The sequence below is a fragment of the Callospermophilus lateralis genome, chromosome 5, assembly GCF_048772815.1.
Source record: "Callospermophilus lateralis isolate mCalLat2 chromosome 5, mCalLat2.hap1, whole genome shotgun sequence".
Classification (NCBI taxonomy): domain Eukaryota; kingdom Metazoa; phylum Chordata; class Mammalia; order Rodentia; family Sciuridae; genus Callospermophilus; species Callospermophilus lateralis.
In genome coordinates, this window is record NC_135309.1 from 15,265,501 (window position 1) to 15,286,461 (window position 20,961).

The 20,961-nt window shown below is 37.6% G+C and overlaps 1 protein-coding gene across 6 annotated transcripts in view; it reads left to right on the forward strand.

Moving 5' to 3' along the window:
- The window catches only part of Fbxw11 (F-box and WD repeat domain containing 11), a 122,937-nt gene that overhangs the window by 36,444 nt on the left and 65,532 nt on the right, over positions 1–20,961 (forward strand). Inside the window, exon 2 of one of the 6 annotated variants that reach the window (XM_076856342.1) lies at positions 6,773–6,874. The exons of the other annotated variants lie outside the window; for them this stretch is intronic. Within the exon in view, the coding sequence (XP_076712457.1) occupies positions 6,773–6,874 (102 nt within the window). The remainder of the gene's footprint in view (positions 1–6,772; positions 6,875–20,961) is intronic. 6 annotated transcript variants of the gene reach the window in all.

The window sequence follows — 20,961 nt, forward strand, 5'->3', positions numbered from 1 at the left end:
AATTCTAAAATATAGTTGCTGAGTATTAAAATGTTAACTCGTGGTTATGTGTCATGTTTACTGTCAAATTCTGTTATAAAAAAGTGACATTATATGCAAAAGAAAATGTTACACATATTGACTGTGGGCCAGTATTATTTTTTTTTTTAAAGGCTATAGAAAATGCCTTTAAATCATGAAATAACTTTTACCCTACCACCTGAGTACTGTATTATGATTCTTTGTTTTAAAAGCAAAAGAAGGCTGGGTGTAGTGGCACACACCTATAATCCCAGTGGCTCTGGAGACTGAGACAGGAAGGATCGCAAGTTCAAAGCCAGCCTCAGCAAAAGCAAGGTGCTAAGTAACTCAGTGAGACCCTGTCTCTAAATAAAGTACTGATGTGGAGATATGGTTCAGTGGTCAAGTGCCCCTGAGTTCAATCCCTGCCCCCCCCCCCCCCAAAAAAAAAAAAAGCAAAAGCATCAGTTATTTTGTTGAGAGTTGGCTAATTCTTATAGGTTACCATTAAAAGATAACTTGTAGAAGCCTAGGTTCTGAATTTTAGGAGGCTCTTCTAAAAACTTTGTAGCCTTGTTTTCATTATAGATACTGTTGCTCCTTGAAAAGCAACAGTTTCAGAAATAAAATATAATAGTTACTAATTTGGATTAACTTTAATGCTCTCTCTGTTTTGCCTTGAGGTGAGGACAGTCTTGAAGAGAAGCTGCACAGAGCTCCAGCCCTCAAGCCTAGGTGGTTCATGCCCCTGGAGCCCATTTTCTTGCTGTATAATTCCTCAGGATCATTCCCCACTCCTGGCTAGAGGTTCTCAATGGAGAATGTGTTCCTGCCAGGTGACTACCACGAAGTCAATCATTCATTTTACTCCTATGTGTCTGGTAGCCCTGTGTCATTATCCTGACACTCTTAGTTTTATATCTTACAAGGAGGACATGGGAAATTTTATGTGAAAAAAGGACTTTGAGTATGAAAGTTGTAAGTATTGGCCCTTATTTCCACTCTTTGTAGCTTAGTTGAAAGATACTGGTTGTAAACCAAAAATACTGTATTCTAGGTTCTCTAAGAATAAACTTTCCTGTTTTACTTTTCATCAAGTCATGCTTTGCTGTAGCTGTCATAGCCCATTCCTCTGCTTAAAATGATTCAATAGCTGTCTCATCATTGCATCTGGCAGTGATTTGAGTAATAAAAATTTTGATGTCTCACTTGAAGGAATTACAAAATTCAAACACTATTAAAATTTATTAGTCTTTAAAAAATTGACTATCTATAAACACATCCTTGGATTTGATCTTGTTTACTTCTACACTTTATCATTGGGTTACTGTTGTCAGGTTTCTTTTTTGCTTGTTTGTTCCCTACATATTCTAGAAAACATGGGCTTTTTATTTAATGCTTTATTGAGTTGCTGGCTTTGGCTTTATATTATTCTTTTTCTCTTACTCCTGGTCAAAGAACTTTTCTCTCATTCACCCATTCCTTGTGTGTTACGTGACCCACTTCTGTTTTTTTCTGACAAATATTGTTGAACAGTATGTATGCTGCATTGGGGAAAAAAAAAACCTCTCTGTATACATGGATATAAAATGGGACCACATGCTTGGAAGGATTGGCAATTTATTGTTGTCTGTTACGTGTAGTTTAAGAGATGTCATCTTACAGGTCGAAATCCCACTTTTGCTAGATAGTATAGCAGAGAATTCTGTGGTTGGGCCCTTTCCTCATGTCATACTTCAATATTTCAATGTTGAATTGGCTGCGGATTCTTGCACAGGATGTGTCATCTTTTAGTTCTTTGGCTTTGCTTGTGTTATTTATTCTAGAATAAATTTCTTTCTCTTTTCCCCTGACTGCCACCTACTTATCCTTTGTGGCTTAGTTCAGGCATCCTATTTCCTTGGGAGGTTGTCTATTTGTGGGGAGTATGTGTGTGTGTGTGTGTGTGTGTGTGTGTGTGTGTGTTTACACTAAACACTCTTGAGATTTCCTCCTGTGAACTACCTGAGGAAGGAAAGAATACACTAATTGCTTTTTTGTGTGCACATAGATATAAGTTCAGATAAGTTTTTTGTTGAATAAAACAGTGCATTTAAGACACTCAACTTGGTTATTTCAGGCATGATGATAGAAGTTAGAAGAAACTGATAATGATTCTGTGGGAAGTGGTTTATCAAAAAAGATTTGGGAGCGGGTATAGAAAACCTGCAGTGAAGCAGATTTCTAAATCAGAGTAACATTAGAGAGATGATTAACATAAAATACATCTGTGGGTAGCTTTTAAAAGAATTGCCTCTTTGAGAAGGAATCGGGGCAGGAGGTTCAAAACAATCCCATCTAGAAACAGACTAGAGTTAAGCTTTTGTGAACATTTCTTCATGCCAGCCAATCAGAAGACAAGGTGCCTGCAACCACTTTTTCCTTTTGATTTGTGGTTCCTATGGTAATAGAAAGAGAGCTTAGGACATTTCTCTCCTACCTCTCTTAATGAACTTTTAGCTTCTGAAAAATGTGAATAGCTACTGTTCTTATCTTTACTGACTTAAAGTGTTGTTTCTGCAGAGTGGCCCTGGTATTTTTGATTGTATACTGGATATGGCAAAATTAATAAATACATATCAGCTTCCTTGGCTAATGTTATTTCCTCTAGAACCTTCAAATTCAATCTAATTGGCTATTTGCTGTTTATACCAGAACCCAGAATGAATCATTTCCTGTTTTCTATGAACAATCCTAAATTAAGAATACTGGTCATTACAAGCAACTAAATATGAAATTATAACAAACATTTTCGAGTTTTTCTATATCCCTCAACAATCCTCCTGGGTTTCTCTTGAATTTGAGAGTAAAGTCTTTGAAGAAAAGAGGCTTGGTTTATTTGGATGTTGGCTTAATAAGTAGATCAATAAATATTTGTTAAAATTGGTTAAGTATCCACAGTATCAGAGTTACGTTCCTGAGATGTATTTTAACAATAGGACAGTAATCCAGAGGTTTAATAATAGACCACTGTAAGTTTTAAAAAGGCAAAGAAAAAGATAATAGTCTGCATTGTGAGTATAGCTGAGTTGAAAACATGTTTTTCATTATTTAGGTAAAGAATGATGGATAAAAGTTTATTCTAGAATGATCAACATAGGTTTCTTACCAAGTTCCTAAATTTAAAAATAGAAACTTCAAAAATCAATTAATGTTATGGTCCTAGATGCATCTTTTTTTTTTTTAATTTTCCTTTTCTCTTTTTTTTTAATTAATTTTTATTGTTGGTTGTTCAAAACATTACATAGTTCTTGATATATCATATTTCACACTTTGATTCAAGTAGATGCATCTTAATGCTCTTTAAGTTGATGAATGTTGTACTTTTATTTTTATTCATTATTTTCAAATTGGATCAATGCCTTCCTGGTCCATTAGGCAAAAGGAACCTTTTCTGAGCACCGAGTATGGGTTCTTGTATTAAAAGATAGGTATGTTTCCTAGAATGGCATTTTCCATTGAGTAGGGACTATTTTTTTTTTTTTCCCCAGCAGTGTAATTGATCACTTAGCTCTAAGGCAATTGCTTGTAGAGCAGTTCTAATATGTTTTAACTACCACCATCTTTACTTTACCAAATGGATAATAACACTGATCTTGAATTTGGAAGATCTTAGTCCTGATCTGAGAGTGGAGACTTGTTGGATAGGTTTTTGGCAGTTGCATCACAATACCAGATTGAGTGATGCCTAGGGTCAGACTGTCTTGGTATATTCTGTTCTGAAGCAAATAGTATAAGGTGTAGAACAGAGTGAAAGGGACCCTGACCCCAGGTCTGGGGTGAAATCAATCCCAGCTCCCACTGAACATTACTTAATCTCTTGAGCCTATGTTTTCTCTTCTCAGTGTTGGGGAAAGTAATGCCTATTGTGTGAGATTATTGTGCAAATGAGATGAGATAGCCTTTGTACCTTTCTACTGTGGGATCTAGCATGGTGGTGGCACCTAGTAGACCCTTAGTAAACATTGACATAGTTCTTTATACCAAAGTATCTACTGTGACTGTTATAAAGGTAAATTCTTGGAAATAAGAACCTTAGAGGGTCCTTTAAAACTCTATATCAAGCTTTAAAAAAGCTTTAACACCAAATTTGTAATGAATCCTTAATATTTTGAAATAAGTTCCCAGAAAGTTTGCTTTATGGTAATTTTAAGTATTGAATAGATCATTAGAAGTTAGAAAACTATGGGAAGAGTTTTTTGATTGTTAATCTGAAATCAGGGGTGGGAGGTCTTTAAGAGTTTCTTCCAGTTCTCATACTCTGTGATTTTTTTTTTTTTAAATGAATGTGAAACATTGCCTTAAAAAAGTTCTAGATCCCGTTATCAGCAGAACAATCATGTTAACTTGCAGAGAGAGCTTGACTCTTCTTACTGAATAAATGAAAATCAATTTGCAAGTGAGTTTAAGTGTTAATTTGATATTATTATCTGAGTGTAGGTGTAAACCTTAAACTGTGTCCTGAGATCTGAGTGGATCAGATAACTACAAAGATTCTAAAAAGGAAACCTAAATTTAACTACAAGATATTGGGAATTTATTTAAATGAAATAAGCCATATAAATGTGTAGCCAGGTATACACATATAAATATAAATATAAATATAGGTATACACATATAAATGTGTAGTACATGCCTATAATCCCAGTGGCTCAGGAGGCTGAGATGAGGATCGAGGGTTCAAAGCCAGCCTCAGCAATTTAGTGAGACCCTAAGCAACTTAGCAAGATCCTGTCTCTAAATAAAATACAAAAAGGGCTGGGAATGTCAGTGTTAAGTGTCCCGGTTCAATCCCTGGTACCAAAAAAGAAGAAGAAGAAGAAAAAAAGTGTAAACATGTTAGTGCATGCTGGTATAAAAAGTATTTTAATAAGAATTATTAGAATAATAATTGTGCTAGAATACCACTGGGTAGAGAATTTATCTTAGTGGAATCAGAGATAGGATTAATTTCTCTTTCTAATTCTGCTCTCATTTAGCTCTGTTCCCTTGCACCTTGAACAGGTTGTTGTTTTAACAAACTTTCCTCTCCTCGTTCTTGGTTTCTTCATCTGTAAAGTTAATATCTATTTTTCAGGGGTTATTTTGAGGGTTTACTATGTCAGCTGTCTAATAAATAACAGGAGCTTAATTAATGACAGCTACTTTCATCATATTGTACAAAAATGTATTCAGCATCTTTTCTGTGGTTGGCATTCTATGATAAGTAACTGTTGGGACAACAAAGTATGTGTGCCTGGAGTGTCAGTGATGCACTGCTACTGTGTCATCACTGTGACAAGCTGTGGCTGTTATAAGCTCTGGAATTAGTGCTCACATTGGAAATGTATGGTGTCTTCTTTGTTACCAGAGAGCTGCTCAATTTTTTATTCCATTAGATTTTGAATTCTTAAGTGCCTTTTTAAAACAATCTCAATATTGTTTACATTAAGGGTGAACTAACTAGTAAGTGACAGATGTTGGATAGAACCCCAGGTCTGATCTCATGCAAAGCCATCTTTGCTTATATTGTAAATGAAGTGAGCATAGAATTTATCCCCCACACCAGAATTCTTTGAGAGTGAAAATTATGCTTGGACAATTAGTGTAAACCAGGAATGTCACAAGCAAATGAGGATATTTGGCTATCCTATTTACAGCCAGAATGAGCAAATTTATGAGTGTGAGTCTAACATTTCTGCACTATTTTGATTAACCTAAGCACCCACCTTCATTTTTTTTTGCATGGTTATTGATTTTTGCCATAGTAAATTAATTGCTCTTAGATCTGAGACATATTTATTGAATACCCTAGTCTAATGGTTATTAAATACCAGCCTTATGCTCATTTTTAATATATTTTCCCCCACAATTCCTTTAAAACCAGCAGGCTTCTTAAAAGGGTTTTGAAAAGATAAATCAGTTAAGATTTAAATTCATAAGAATGTCAAGTGGACTTGTGCAAGAAGTCCACATGGGCATCCTCATGGTTCTCAGTGTTTTTTCCTTTGACAATGCAGAGATGTGGAGGACACCGAAAACCGGGTGTGTTGAGCAGCCCTTTTTGTTGTCCCTCCTCTTTCTTGTTCCTTTTGCCTTTCTCTCCAGGTCTGCTGTGATCTTACTTTAGGGAAGTGCAGGCCACACACACGTGGTGAGAGTTGGGGTGATTACAGATGCCTTCCTAGAGGCATCCTGGTCTTGTGGGGAGAATGTGGGATTTGGGAGCAGACAAACTAAAGTTTGGAATCCGGGCTCTCCCCTCCATTTCTGTGTGTCCTTGTGCTAACCACCCTCTGAGCCTCGTTTCCTGGCACCATGGTGTGAGGATTAGGGTGCATGTCTAAGGTGCCTGGCATGTAGTAGGTTCTTAGACAATGATGGCAATTATGATTATATGATTTAGGCAGAAACTGTTGCTTTTATGAAATAATAGTCACAATCTCACCACTAATCTTGTTTTATACTCAAACTCATAGTTCCCTTTAGTGGGTTTTCATTTAAACATTCTCTCTCCCTCTTGATTCTGTTTACTGTATCCTGAGAAATCAGTGGTTGGCAATGGAAACCTGTCCCTGGGACAGAACGTGGGCCCTCTCCCAAGGGTTCAGTGAGCTGCCAAGGGCCATTACTGACTTCCAAACCGCTCGGGTGCACCCCTGCCCCAACTAACATTCAAGTTGCCTGTGTGAAGGAGTGATTTGTTGCGGCCTCTAACTGCTTCTTCTCTTCCTTCCTTTTTGTCATCCTGCAGTGTTCTGTGCCAAGGTCTTTGTGGCTAGGCTGCGCCAACCTGGTAGAGAGCATGTGCGCACTGAGTTGCCTGCAGAGCATGCCCAGTGTCAGATGTCTCCAGGTGCCTCTCTTCTTTCTTGTTGTAAATGTGTTTTTACGTATGCCATGAACATTTGTTGAAACTTGCAGTAGTGTGTTTAATCCAATGTTAAGTCTGCTAAATGTTCTGTGTAACCCTCTGCTTTCCTCCAGCCTGGGTGCCCCACATGGAGGAGTTAGTACTAGAGGGGCCCTTCTGAGTGAGCGGGTCTTTGGCTGGGCCCTGTCCTGCTCCCCCTTTTCTGCTCCTGCTTTTTACTCTTTCCCCCTCACCTTGAAGTTGTTATTCTCATGTTTAATAGTTGTGCATGTGCCAAAAACAAACAAATTAAAACAAAAGAAAAAAATCCTGACATATTTTCCATTTGGCTATCTTTAACAGTTCTTCATTGAGTTGGGACGGTTTTATAATTAAAGTAGTAATTTTTCTATTTTGAAACTCATCCTTTTGGTTTGCTTTCTCTCCCCCATTCAAAACAGCAGTGGGGGAGGGAGGGAATCCCTGATGTTATAAAGCTTCAAATCGAAGTTTACAAAGATCACAGCTTTATGCTATGCTGCAAATAACTGTTAGTTTGGGCCACCTCCCAAAGGCCAGACCTGATACCTGTCCTCAGGGTCCACCCAGTTTTCCAGGCCGGGGCCGGCAGAGAATTCCACAGATTAAAGTAAATACTTTTTGGGGGGTGGGGTGGGTGGCATGGGGTTACTCCGGATAAAACTGTGCTAGTGGAAGTGTAGCTGGTGACTTTTTTCAGGTGACTTCTAAGAGAGCCAAGGCCAAACCCAGTTGTGGCTTCGTGAAGCTCTGTTTAGAGAAAGCATGTGTTTAATTAAATTGGTATTGGTGGTAATATTTAGTTTTCTTCAATGCATATTCTAAACACTGATATATTTTTCTTTAAAAAAGCAATATTAAATTCCTGGCATCTGGATGAGACTGATCTGTTTTAGGAAACAGTGTAAAATTAGTAAATTTGTTAAATGGATATTATTGATGGCATGGGTGACTTCAGTGTTTTCAAGGTTATCTTTCTAGTCACGTTCACAGTCTTTAAATGGAACTGGGGGCTTAGGAAGGAGGAATATGTCCTTGGAATTAGGTTGGGCATTTTATTTACCTGTTGGCAAATGTTCTCTGTAGCATTAGCATGGTTATTGCTTCAGAGTGCTTTCTTTAGAAAGCCATGCTGGAATCTTACTAACACAATTAGCTGGGGAGTGAATTCAGTATAAGGCTTGGTTGTCTTTAGATTAAATGTAAGAAGGTAGGTTTCCAGGTGCTAAATTCCAGGAGACAGGAATTGGGTGTTCATGGAGGCTACAGTATAATGTATGTTTATCTTTGGAAAAGCATCTTCCTTGCATGTAATGTAATTGAAAAAAAAAATGTTGTTGCATTGGCAGACGGTATTGCATCTGCTTTCCTTGGTTCTGTGTAATGGGGATTTATTTGCGTTGTAATAATAGTGTGCTTTTCTGAAAATGATTATTTGAATGTTACATTTGCTTTCTAATGGGCTGACCCAGTTTTCTTTGGAGTTGGAAATTCAAGTAGGGGAAGAATTGTTAACTGTCTTGAAGTGCAGGTTCTATCTATTGCAGTTAAAAGAAATTGACCAATGGAAAGCACTGTTTAATATATTTTAGTAAGAGTCTTGTGAATTCTCCAGAGGTGGAGTAGGAGGAAGTGTGGGTTCCTACCTTGATGAATGTGTGGGAAATGCTTCAAAAGTTCTTTGACTCATCTCTCACAGTAAAAGCCATTTAAGAGAAAAAAAATGAAACATTGTCTTCATTGAACCGAATTTTAGTGAATGGAGCTAATTAGAAGTATGTAGGTAATTTTATTTACTTACATTTTAATTTTCATTAGTATGTAATTGAGGGTATGCAGAACAATAAAATAAATTAAGCACTTAGCTGACTAAAATTAGCAAGTCACTATTCTGTCTTGTTCCACATGACTGTGGAAAGTGATCAGGTTATTAATGAATCTAGAAGACTTCCTTCCTCTCCACTTATTTGTTTTGTGTATTATTACTACTTTAAATAAAAACTTGTGTATGGATTTTTAATTTGTATGTTTTTCTTTTACATTTAATTTAGTATTTTTGTTGTTTGTTTTCTTTTTGTGATGCTGGGGATGGAACCCAGGGCCTTCTGCATGTGAGGCAAGCACTTTACCACTGAGCTCCACCCAGCCCTTAAATTTATTTTTGTTTTATGTATTTTAATGACACCAGTATTTCCCTCTGTACTCATCTCTAAACAGTGTTAAAATTTAGTGCCTTGATTTGAGTTTGAGGTTTCAAAGGATATCTGTTGTGTATATGTTACTATTTTTGGTTTATCAGAAGATGACTTCTTGACATTCATGCCTCTTGGCACAGTTACTTTAACCAGGGCAGAGAAGAGAAGGGAAATATCCCTGAAGAGGACAGAACCTAGTTGGCATGGCTTGGGCTGTAGAGTTTTATGAAAGGGTCCCTCTTAAAATGACCACACTGGGCTCTCTGATGGTTGCACCTTTAGTTGGTTTAGCCAATCTATATATTATCAATCAAGAGTGTTCCTTTTGAGAGTGTTCCTTTTGAAAAAGTCTAAGTGGGAGAGTAGTTGCCTTGAGGCATAATTCAGCCACTCCAGATTTAGCCATTCCTAAAAGGGGAAAAAGGAATAGCAGAGACTTAAAAAAATGAAACTCACTCACTACCCACTGTCCTTGGTGCTTCAGTGAGTGTAAGATTCATGACAAGCCTGCGTTTTTCTGATGTGAAGACTGTGACGGGTTGATGAATCCTGTTTGACTAAAGTTAATATTCACAAACTGTGAGGTGGTGGAGCAGGCATTTGACCCCACATTTGCCCCATCCCAAAATTTCTCTACACTGAAATGCCACCTCTCTATAGTTTTCTTCCTAGTTTTGTTTGTGGAAACTTTACTATTGAACCATACCATGAATGGTTCATATTATGTATGGTTCATTTAGTCATTATTTGAAAAGAAAAAAAAGTCAAAAGAAAATCCTGTCAAATTTTATAGGAAAAAAAAATGGCATTCCTTTTGTCAAAATAAATGAATTCTTCACCAATTCCATAAATATTTGCTGAGCATTTGGTATGTGCTGGGGCTTCTACTAGTGCTGGGCATGTAAAACAAACAATATAGAGTTGTTTCCTGCTCTCCAGGAGCCCACTGTAGCCAGCAGACCTGTGAATGAAAATACTGGTTGAACTACAAATGAAGAAGCCCATGCACGTGTGTATGTGTCTCTGTGTGTGTGTGCGTGCGGGGGAGGGAGACAGACAGAGAGAGAACTGTAAAGTTGGCCAACCTATATGTTCTTTTAAAACAATGTGAACCCATTTAAACTAGGACTAACCCTCTATATATTTCAGAACAGTTGAATTGGAATATCCGGAGATCTTTGAACAAGCTGAGCTGAGTCAGTATTTCATTTGCCTCATATATCCAGATTTGACCAGTTGGTTGTTTCGACAGATAATCAAAGAGTTCAGACCCTGTAGAGTATTGATTTGCCCAAGATTCTGGCATGAGATTAATACTGATGTTAATAATAGTATCTTTTATTTTCCACTTTCTGTGTTTTGGACTCTTGGCCCTAGGTTATATCCTTTGTTTCTTTTGAGGGAAATTACCCGTGATGCTTTTTTTGTATATGAAGTTATAGAATTGAATTGACTTGCTTGAGGCTACACATTTGTTTAGGTGACAGAACTGGGTTATGAGCCTTGATCTGGACAAATGCAGAATTAGTACTTTAGTCACCAGGTTGTAGTGACTGACTATTGCCATCTTAAAACTTGGCAGCTGTCATTTTTAGGTTAAAACAAATTCCCCTTAATTTTTAGTGTCATAAGTTTGTTTCTTTATTTATTGGTACTGGTGATTGAACTCGGGTGCTACACCACTGAGCTACATCCTCAGCCCTTTTTATTTTTTATTTTGAGACAGGATCTTGCTAAGTTGATGAGGCTGGCCTCAAACTTGCCATCCTTTGTTCTCAGCCTCCCAAGTCACTGGAATTATAGGTGTGCGCCATCATGCTGGGCTCAGTGTCAGATGTCTAAAGCTGAATTACACCTGGAATATAGAGTTTCCTTGTAGTACACCAAAACATTTTCTTAGGAATACTGCGGGAGCCTCATTTGGGGAGTGGTGTTAGTGACAGTTTTTTTCATGAGTAGGGCTGATTGCTTAGGATGACAGTGAGGATCCTGTGATCAGGCTGTAATACCTCCTTCCTGGCTCCAAGGTATATATTCCTGGGCATTGATGAGTGCAGTGTCTTGACAACTGTCTTGCTTGTTGCTTTTCCAATCTGAGTACATTCAGTGAGCCACAGTGGTCCCAGAACACTGTGGTTGACACTTACCTTTGCTGCTGACCTAAGATGATATCTTTTAGAGGATGGAGGTAACTTGTAGAAACAACCTTGGTTTTAAAGCCAACAAACCTAGATTCTAGTCTTGCTCCTTCTACTTAGTGTCTCTGGAATGCCTGGACAAACTGCTTTCCTTACCTGAACTTCAGTTTCCTTATCTTTAAAAGTGAAGGGCTTTTGTGAGGTGTACGAAGGTAAATTGCTCCCTCCTTTTGCGGGTGATGAAAATGCATTTTTCTTTGCTTGCTCCAGGTTCTGTATTCAAGAGGTAGAGTTTCAGACTTAAGAGTCTTAGATTCCAGGATGGGTTCAGCAGAAACTGTAAGAGCTCCTGCATTTGGCTGCTGGGGAGAGTTCTCCTTTTGTGCAAGACTTGCTGCCTTGCTTTTGTCTCTTTCTAATGAGCATCTGGGACTTTGTAATTCCTTACTGATTATCCTATTGCACTCTCCTTCTGAAAATGTGAAGGCTTGGAATAACCTTTGGACTGCTGAGTGGGAGAGCCTGCAGTATTTTATGAACACTGAATAGCATGTTTTTTCCTCTTCATAGGAAAGTTTACAAATATAGTACCCCCACATCCGTTGGTAACCCCTCCATCCATTACCACCCAGAGAGAGTATTTCTTGCTATTTTAGGATCATTCCTCTTCCTGTGTGTTGGGCAGGGAGGAAGCCATCAAATTGTTCAGGTTCTATTATGAGTTGTATTGATGACTTCAAGAATGGTGTTTCTATTGTCCATGGAAACATAGTTTGAGAGGAACAAAGGGAGTGGGGGCTGCTTTGTACCCCCTCCCACTTCTGTGTCACCCAGAATAGCTCTGGATTTGTTTGGGGCTCTAAGGGAGATTTTATTTAAAAATCTTTCTACTATGGGAATTTCCAAACATACACAAAACCAAAATGAATTGTTCAATTTAACCTGAACAGATTTCAAAATTATACTATTCTTCAACTTTTTTCCAACACCCCCCACCCCGGCTGTGTGTGTGTGTATTTTATAGCAAATCTAAGATGGTTTAATTGGGAAAAAAAAAAGGGGGGGGGTTTACAAATCACTCCTGTCAGCATTTAAAAAATTTTAAATAAGGTTCAGTTTCCCATGATCATTTTTGACTAAAGTTTAGAAAAACATCCATAGAACTGTATTGTACATGTTCTTCAATTAACATTTTTCCTTAGTATATGTTGACCACCTTTCCAAATGGCTTTGCAATTTTTTTATTGTTGTTTTAAAGTGGCCAATTCTCCCTATTGAAGGAACTTTAGGTTTATGACTTTTTAAAATATCAAAAGCACTTCACTAATTTCACTGCACATGTATCTATAGGACTGCACGATTACATTTGCACAATAAAGTCCTATAAGTGCAATTGCTTGTTCAAAGAGTATCAGTGTTTACTGTTAATTAATTCAATGACCTGTTTAGAGAGAATTTAAATAATCTCTCCCTTTCAATGCACTCCTCCCAAGAAACAAGTATCACCAGTTTGTTACAGCTTGTTTTCTCTGTAGGAAAATTTGCACCCCTATAACTGTGGGTTTTCCTCTTTTTGGAATAGTAAAAATGCATTCCTCTTAGAAAAAGCACAATTCAACTTCTTTTGTTTGCTATATTTTCTTATCATTATGTTATTATAGACATGTCCCTAAATTAGTAAAGTCTAACTCTTTCACTGATTTGTCTTTATCATCCCTAGATTTTAGGAGGCAGAGATGCAGGTGTTTTTTTTTTTTTTTTCCTGAAATACTTTTTAAAAAGTGGAAAAAAAAAATTTGGGAGGGTGGGTGCTGGGGATCGAAGCAAGGACCTAGTGCTCGAGGGAAGTACAGCACACCTTCATGCCCTGCAGCAGTTTTCAGGGTATAGCTTCTTGATGGGTCTGGTAGGCCCAGTTGCTTGTGGGGAGTGGGGTGCGGGATTAGGGAGTAGGACCAATTTTTTTTTTCCATTCATTGCCTAAAGCTCTGAATATCTTTAAGAATGCTTAATTTTTACTTAAAAATATTACTAAAAATAATATATATTTAAAAACCAGTAAATAAAAAAAATCATAAATAGTAACATGACAAATTAAGATTTTCTACCACCATTTAAATTTACTGCATGATATTTCATTTGATAGCTGTATTACTGATTTTAAAAAATAGTTTTGTGTTAAGATTGCTTCCAGTTTTTGTGGCATTTTTATCCACGTCAAGTGGAATATCATTGTTACTAGATCTTTACTTGGGCAAAAAAGTATGCATATGAAACATTTTTGGATAGCTAAGTTGAACTTTTCATTGGGTAGGGACAGTGCCGGGGATTGAACTCAGGGGCTATCCACCACTGAGTTTCAACCCCAGTCATTTTTTTTTTTTTTTTTTAACTTTGAGATAGAGTCTGGCCAAGTTATCCAGACTGGCCTTGAACTTTTGAACCTTTTCTGTGAGACTCTCAGGTACCTAGGATTTACAGGCATGTGCCTTCCTGCCTGGCTACTAAATTATACTTTTGAGAAGGTTATAAAAGCATTGTATAAGAGAGTCTCTTTATATAGCCTGGATGACATTGGATATTTTGATTTTATATTTTTTTGCCATTTTCCTGGATGAAAATAAAAAAATATTGTTCTTATTATTATCATTAATTTTGTGGAGGAGGGGTGTGTACTAGGGCTTGAACCTAGAGGCACTCTATCGTTGAGCCACATCCTCAGTCCTTTTTATTTTTAATTTTGAGACAGGCTCTTGCTCAATTCTTAGGGCTTTGCTAAGTTAAGTTGCAAAGGCTAGCCTCAAATTCACACTCCTCCTGCCTCAGCCCACAATTGCTGGGATTACAGGCATGTGCCACCACACCTGACATGATAGTGTTGTTATAATATACATGTATTTGGTGTTTGGTTGCTAGTGGGATAGAATATAAAAACTTATTGGCCATCTCTATTTCTTATTTTGAGTTATCTCTTCATGTCCTTTCTTCATTTTTCAACTGATAGATTTATTTAAACAAAAATCTAATTTGTAGGAATTCTTCACTAAATACAGTAACTCATTTATTGCAAATATTTTCCCCAATTTGAAATTTGCCTTTTTTCTTTCTTTCTTTCTTTTTATTTAATAAGGCTTTTGGCCACAAGGAACATTTTGAAACAAATGTTTACTTTTTATGTAGAAGTAGTACTTACTCCTTCCCTTTCGTAGCCTTCTGTGTTTTGTGGCACTATGCTTTGCACTTAAATCTCAGTTTCTCTGTTATTTATTTTGCTATATGCTGTGAATCAAGGATCCACATTTTTTTTTTTTTTCTTTTTCAAAGACAACCAGCCTGTTTTCCATATGCTCTTGATGTGAAATCAGGCTCACCCCTCACTTCCTGCCTCCGCCCACTCAGAGAGGTCTCTTTCCTCTTAGCTCTCAGTCATCAGCCTAGGGAGGCTCCTGGCCCGCAGCAGCATCATGTCGACCTGTACATGGAGTGCTAGTTTGAAAGCATCTTGTTAATGGTGGCAGAGATTTTGAAAGTTCAGTACCAAACAGAAAAAAATTGATTTTAACATTTTTCTAAGAGTGACTTGCTCTATTCTTCCTCCCTCTCTCCCTTCCTCCCTCCTCTGTGTCTGTCTCTCTCTCTCTTTTTCTTTTTGTTTTGGCTGGGGTCAGCCCTAGGGATTTGGGCATGCTAGGTAGGTAAGCATGCTCTGTTCTTATTGTGAATTAAAATTGTTTTCTAACATTTCCATGTCATCTTCTGAAAACCGTGGGGGTAACTGGATGGTTTAAGAATTAGAAGCAGCAAATTGAAGAAAGTTTTAATTACCCACAGTGCCTGGCATATGGCACTAGCACTCAGAAAGTCACATGGTTTGCCCAGGCAGACAGCCTCTACTATTGGAACCCTGAAGCTGTACCTTGGTCTTCTAAGAGCTGTGGTTCATGGTTTGCAGACAGTGTGTATAGTGACTAACATTTCACAGTATATTTGAGGATGAAGGATGCAGGCAAATTGGATTCAGACCACATTGGAAGTATCTTTTTATTTTTGAATACAAATCATGTCATACTACAGACACTTGTTATGTTACTTATAAAAAATGCTGGTTTGTATTTATTGTTTGTTTATTCTCTTGATGAAACTAACAGTTTCATTGCAAAATTTAAACAGTAGACAGGTATAAAGAAGAGGTTAACTGTTGGGTGTGGTGGCCTTTGCCTATAATCCAAGTGACTCAGGAGGCTGAGGCAGAAGGGTCACAAGTTCCAAGCCAGCCTCAGCAACTTAGTGAGGCCCTAAGCAACTTAGTGAGACACAGTCTCTAAATAAAAAGAATGTCTGGGTCCGAGGAGACTCAGTGGTCAAATGCCCCTGGGTTCAATCCTGGTATTTAAAAAAAAAAGAAAAAAGAAAAAAGAAGAGGTTGATTATCTGTTCATAATCTCACTTCATTTTAGTATCCATTATTTATTTTTTCCCTTTTGACATTTTATTTCTATGTATTTATATTTGCTTTTATGTAGACTCACGCTCCATATACTATACAGGTTATAACCCAGTATTTTAAATTGTTAATTGAACAATTTTCATTAGTAAACTTGAACCTGTATTTTTAATAACTGCACTTTCATTGGCTATGCAGTAATTCAGCCTGCATTTTACTGCTGGACGTTAAGTCATTAAGCGTCAGTGGATCTTTGTGATTAATTCCTTAAGATACATTATTTATCAGAAAAATTTAGTCAAAGGATATGTGCTTTCATAAAGCTTTTAAACTTTCAATCAGAAGGTTATTCTACTTTTCACCACATCATAAGCAGTGTGCAGTTATAATAAAAGTAAATAACCAGTGTAAAAAACTGGTAATGTAGATAAGCACCAAGAGTTAAATTAAAACAATCACCCTTCGTTCATTTGTCTTTTTCCCCTTCCATCTACAAGCATTTATGATGCTACTATGTGCAAGGCATTATTATAGGGTCTGCAAATACAGGAATGTAAAAGCAGACAAAAAGCCTTGCTGTCTTGTTACCTATATTTTATTTTTATTTATTTATTTTTATGGGGCTGGGGCTGGAACCCAGGGCCTCACCATGCTAGCAGGCACTCTCACTAAGCTACACTACCTGCCAGGGACCTACATTTTAGTGGTGATGGAAATAAAATGAAGAAAACATGCTGCATTAAATGTTAATAAGTGGTATTGAGAAATGGGGGGTAGGTTACCCCAGTTTTGGGAAAGAGTGATGAGGGAAAGCCTCCTTGAGAAAATGACATTTGGGCAAGATCTGAAGGAAATGAGGGAGCAAGCTGTGCAGGTTATCTAGGAGGAGGGAATCCCAGGTGGAGGGGACAGCAAGGTGACAAGCCAGAGGTGGGCGTGTCTGTGCATCCTTTGTCCAGTGCTGATGTCTGGCTGGAGTACAAGGAGGGGCAAGTAGTGGGAGGTGAGTGCAGTGTGGAATGGGAGGAGGCAGGACGATCTCTAGGGCTTCTAGGCCTTACTGGAATTTTTTTCCCCCTTGCCTTGAGATAGGAAGTCGCTAGAGAATATTTACCATAATTCATCAGTCTGACTTTTTAACAGGATCACAGTGGCTGTGTGATAGAAGGGAAAGGTGGAAGTAGGGAGGTAGCTTTAAGATTGACCTATGTGTCAGGGGTTCTCCAAAGAAATAGAATCACTAGTGGGTAGTTTGGAATTTTTGTGGCAGACTGGTATGCTCAAATGTAGTCTGGGTTTCCCTGTTGCATTCTTTAAGCAAAATTCCCCTCTAGGAGGGGCTACCTCAACCTTTGCTCTTAATGGCTTTCAGTTGATTGGGTGAGACTTACCTATGTTATTGAGGGTAATACATACACCTGCTTTACTCCAAGCCTACTGATTGCAAATGTTAATCCCATCTACAGAGTACCTTTATACCAGCAGCTGTATTAGTGCTGGCTACCAAAGCGTAGTCCAAGTTGACACATAAAATTAGCCACCACACCAGACTGAGAGGAGGCCTGACTTGGAGTTAAGGATTCAGAATGGAAACTCAGGCAGTTCATGATGAAATGAGAGAAAAGGTGAGTGTGACATTAATATCAATCTTGTCAAGCTACTGTTAGCACCAGTATATTACAAGAGTTTAGTCAGAGGTGATTTGGACTTGGGAGCCTGGTGGGATTGGAAAATAAAAATATGATATATGTCTACTTGCTCATTTTGTAGAAAAGTCCTACTGTAGGTAGGGACCTCACAGTTAATGAGCACATATCTGTCTAGACATATTTGTTTGCTCTTTTCCATACATTGTTTTTCTTAATCGTCTGAACAGCTTTATAAACTGTCCTAGTATGTCTATTTTGTATGTCCTAGTATGTCTATTTTGTTTGTGAGAAAATTGAGGCAAAGAAGGAGAGAAAAGCCAGAGTTCAAACCTAGTCTCTAGTCCTGATATACCTCACTGCTTCTTAAAGCAGAAACAAATTTTCATAGAAACGATTGTCTGTATTTTGAGTTGTAAATAGATTTTTCTAAATCTTGGGACAGTTATGCAATAGGAATGCTATTTATGTTATCACACAAGTGGCTAAAGTGATCAGATAACTCCTCTTTAGAGAGGATTCTCTGACCACCAGTCTAAAACAGCTTCCTGCTTTCCACTCTGTTCCTTTGCCCTGCTTTATTTTTTTCTTCAAAGCACTTAACACTCTCTGAAATTATATCCCATGTTTGTTTTTTAACTCTGAGCTGTTGTCATTTCCCCCTTCAGAATCCAAGTTCCATGAGAAAAAAAGGCCATGCCTGCCTGTTCTCTGCCTGGTACAGGCACTACTTCTAGAACAGTTGCTGGAGTGGAGTAGTTGCTCAGTAATTGTTTATTGAATGAAGAATAGGCATAATAAACTGGAATAAGAAGGAAAAGCTTTCTCCAAGCTTGGTTAGGACTATGTTATATCTATATCTATATATATATGTTTTACATAGTTGGAAATATTTTCTGTGCTTTATCTTTATGCTTTGTGTGCTTATTTAGGATGATCATATTTTTTTCCTATAATTTCTCCTAATTTGAAATGACACATATAATATTTTTCGTGAACATCCCATAATTTGCCATTTATCTGGCTCTTTAAAGTCTTCATTTTTAATTACTAAAATAACAAATCAACTCTATACACGTCTTTTGCCTTTGTTCTGAATTACTTAGGGCATATTTTCTAGGAGCTATACTGTATCTATCCTGTCAGATTGTTTTCCAGAGAGTTGGCATCTCATTGCACCTTCACAAAGGTTGGACATTATTATTTTGAGAACTTCTAGCAAGCCTAGTGTTCTGCAGGCACTGGTGGCGTATTCTAAATTGACGAAAAAAAAAAGTGGCAGCCCTGCACCCAGGGCAATTTGAGTATATGTTGAGTCAGCTAAGGCGTGGCTTACTAAAAGGAGATCTCCTAAGACTGGATATGCTTGGCCAAGAAAAGGAGCTTGGGAGACATTTTCAAACACAACTGTGACAGCCCCAGCCTATGCCTTCCTGTTGAGTTACTCAAGCGCCATGTCTGGAGCTCAGTGAAATTGGGGTTATCATGGAGTACTTCAGGAGGCATGGATGCATTTACACACCTTGTACATATTTACCTAGGGCCTTCCTACCATGTCCCATGAACTGTGCTGTGCCCTGTGAGGCAGAGAAAAATCTGCCAGGCCCCCAGACTGGTTGCCTATAACTCCTCGTCCTAATCCAAGGAAGGCTCCTCCCTTGAGAAGACTGGCTCACTTGCTGAAGGTGGTGGAATCTCTTATAGAATGATTCTTAATTACCTGGTATAAGACAAATGTTAAATCCTTCATCTTTACGAAGGAAATGAAAAATTAAGGGTTAAAGTAATGGTAACTGTGATGGGAGGTAGGAAGAAACTACCATGTCATTAATTTCAAAGGAAAAAGCCTTGGCAAAAGAAGCATTGCCCAGGGCATAGGAAAGGGCTATAGTTGTGCCCTTTATTTCCGACTGGTAGTGAATGGCGTGGGGATCCACATGAACCTGTAGTGTCCCCAGTCAGTACTGATTTTGGAAATTTATTAAGGATATCTGACAGTAGTGGTTAAAGAAAAGATACAAAATATTACAAAATATTTCAGTACATTGTTCTCAGGGATATTAGTTGATATGAACAAGCCATTAAAAATTTGCTTTTTATCTTTTTAAAAAATATTTTTTAGTAATAGGTGGACACAATATCTTTTATTTTTATATGGTGCTGAGGATAGAACCCAGTGCCTCCTGCATGCTAGGCGAACGCTCTACCTCTGAGCCACAACCCCAGTACGTGTTTTTTATCTTAGAGAAAAGTTGCAAGTACAATACAAAGAATTGTTTATTTCTCCAGCAATTTGAAAGCAAAGCTGGCTGAATGCCATCATGCTGCAGTATTTTAATGTATATTTCCTACAATGGAGGTGTTCCACATTATCATAAGACAAGAGTCAACTTGGTACATTAACACTGATACTTTACTGCCATCAAATCCTCACCCCAAAATGTCTTTTATAGCTGAAGTCTTAGAATGTTAGTGCTTCTGGGCCCTCTCCAACAACTGAGTTAGGAAATGTATAAATAAATAATTTTGTTTCTCTCTCTCCTAAGAGGACCCTCCTGCAGGGTGTGTGGTGGCACACACCTATAAACTCAGGAGGCTGAGGCAGAAGGGTCACAATTTTGAGGACAGCCTCAGCAACTTAGGCCCTAAGCAACTTAGAGACCCTGTCTCAGAAAAAATAAAAAGGATGGGGACTTAGCTCAGTGGTAAAGCACCCCTGGGTTCAGTCCCCAGTATACTCTTCTCAAACTAACAAAAAAATTTCCCTTCTTTTCTATGTATTTAACCAAATCAAACCAAAACAAAACAAAATCCTTAAGTTTATACTGGTATATTCAGTTCTTATCCAGTCTCACAAATTTCATTCTAGCCTTCTATAAGCTAGTCATTTCCATATTTATTATTCTCTCCTCTGACAGGGAGAAACCTGCTCCTAATTTCTACAGATAGACTTCCTCACGTGTGTTAGTGAAAAGTAAACGTGCCAGTTAGACTAAATATTCCGTTTCCTTCCATTCCCTTTCTTTTTTGTGGTACTGGGCCTTGTGTGTCATAGATAAGTGCTGTACTACCAAGCTACATCTCTAGTCTGTCTTTATGATTTTTAAAAGATCTTTTGTTTGTGGCTATATGGTACAACTACTGAGTTCAGGATCACCTAAATTAGTTTCTTTTGACCCCCACCATTAACCCATTTTGTCCCATCATCCCAGACGTGAAATATTTATAAAAACTTAAATGTAGTATACAGCATATAGTAGAATTCTAGCTATGTAACTATACAACGACATAATTATAATCAATATAAGTATGTTAATTAACACAATGGTTTATAGAAGCTCTAGGTTATGGTTTCCATTTTGTTTTAATGCACTTAAACTTTAACTTAAACTTTCCAGTTTTGTGGAAATGATCACAGAATTGAGAACTTGGAACTTAATGGGTTTAGTGTGGTTTTGCTTTTCATTTGGAATACAATTATGATCATTTATTCTTGCTAATAGTCCATCTCTCTCTCCCATTCATTGTTGATTTTGTTTTTTATTTGAGCATACAAAGCATTTAGCATAATTCTAAGAATCAAAACAACACTAAAAGGAAACTCAGAAATGTGAGTGCCTGTCCTTAT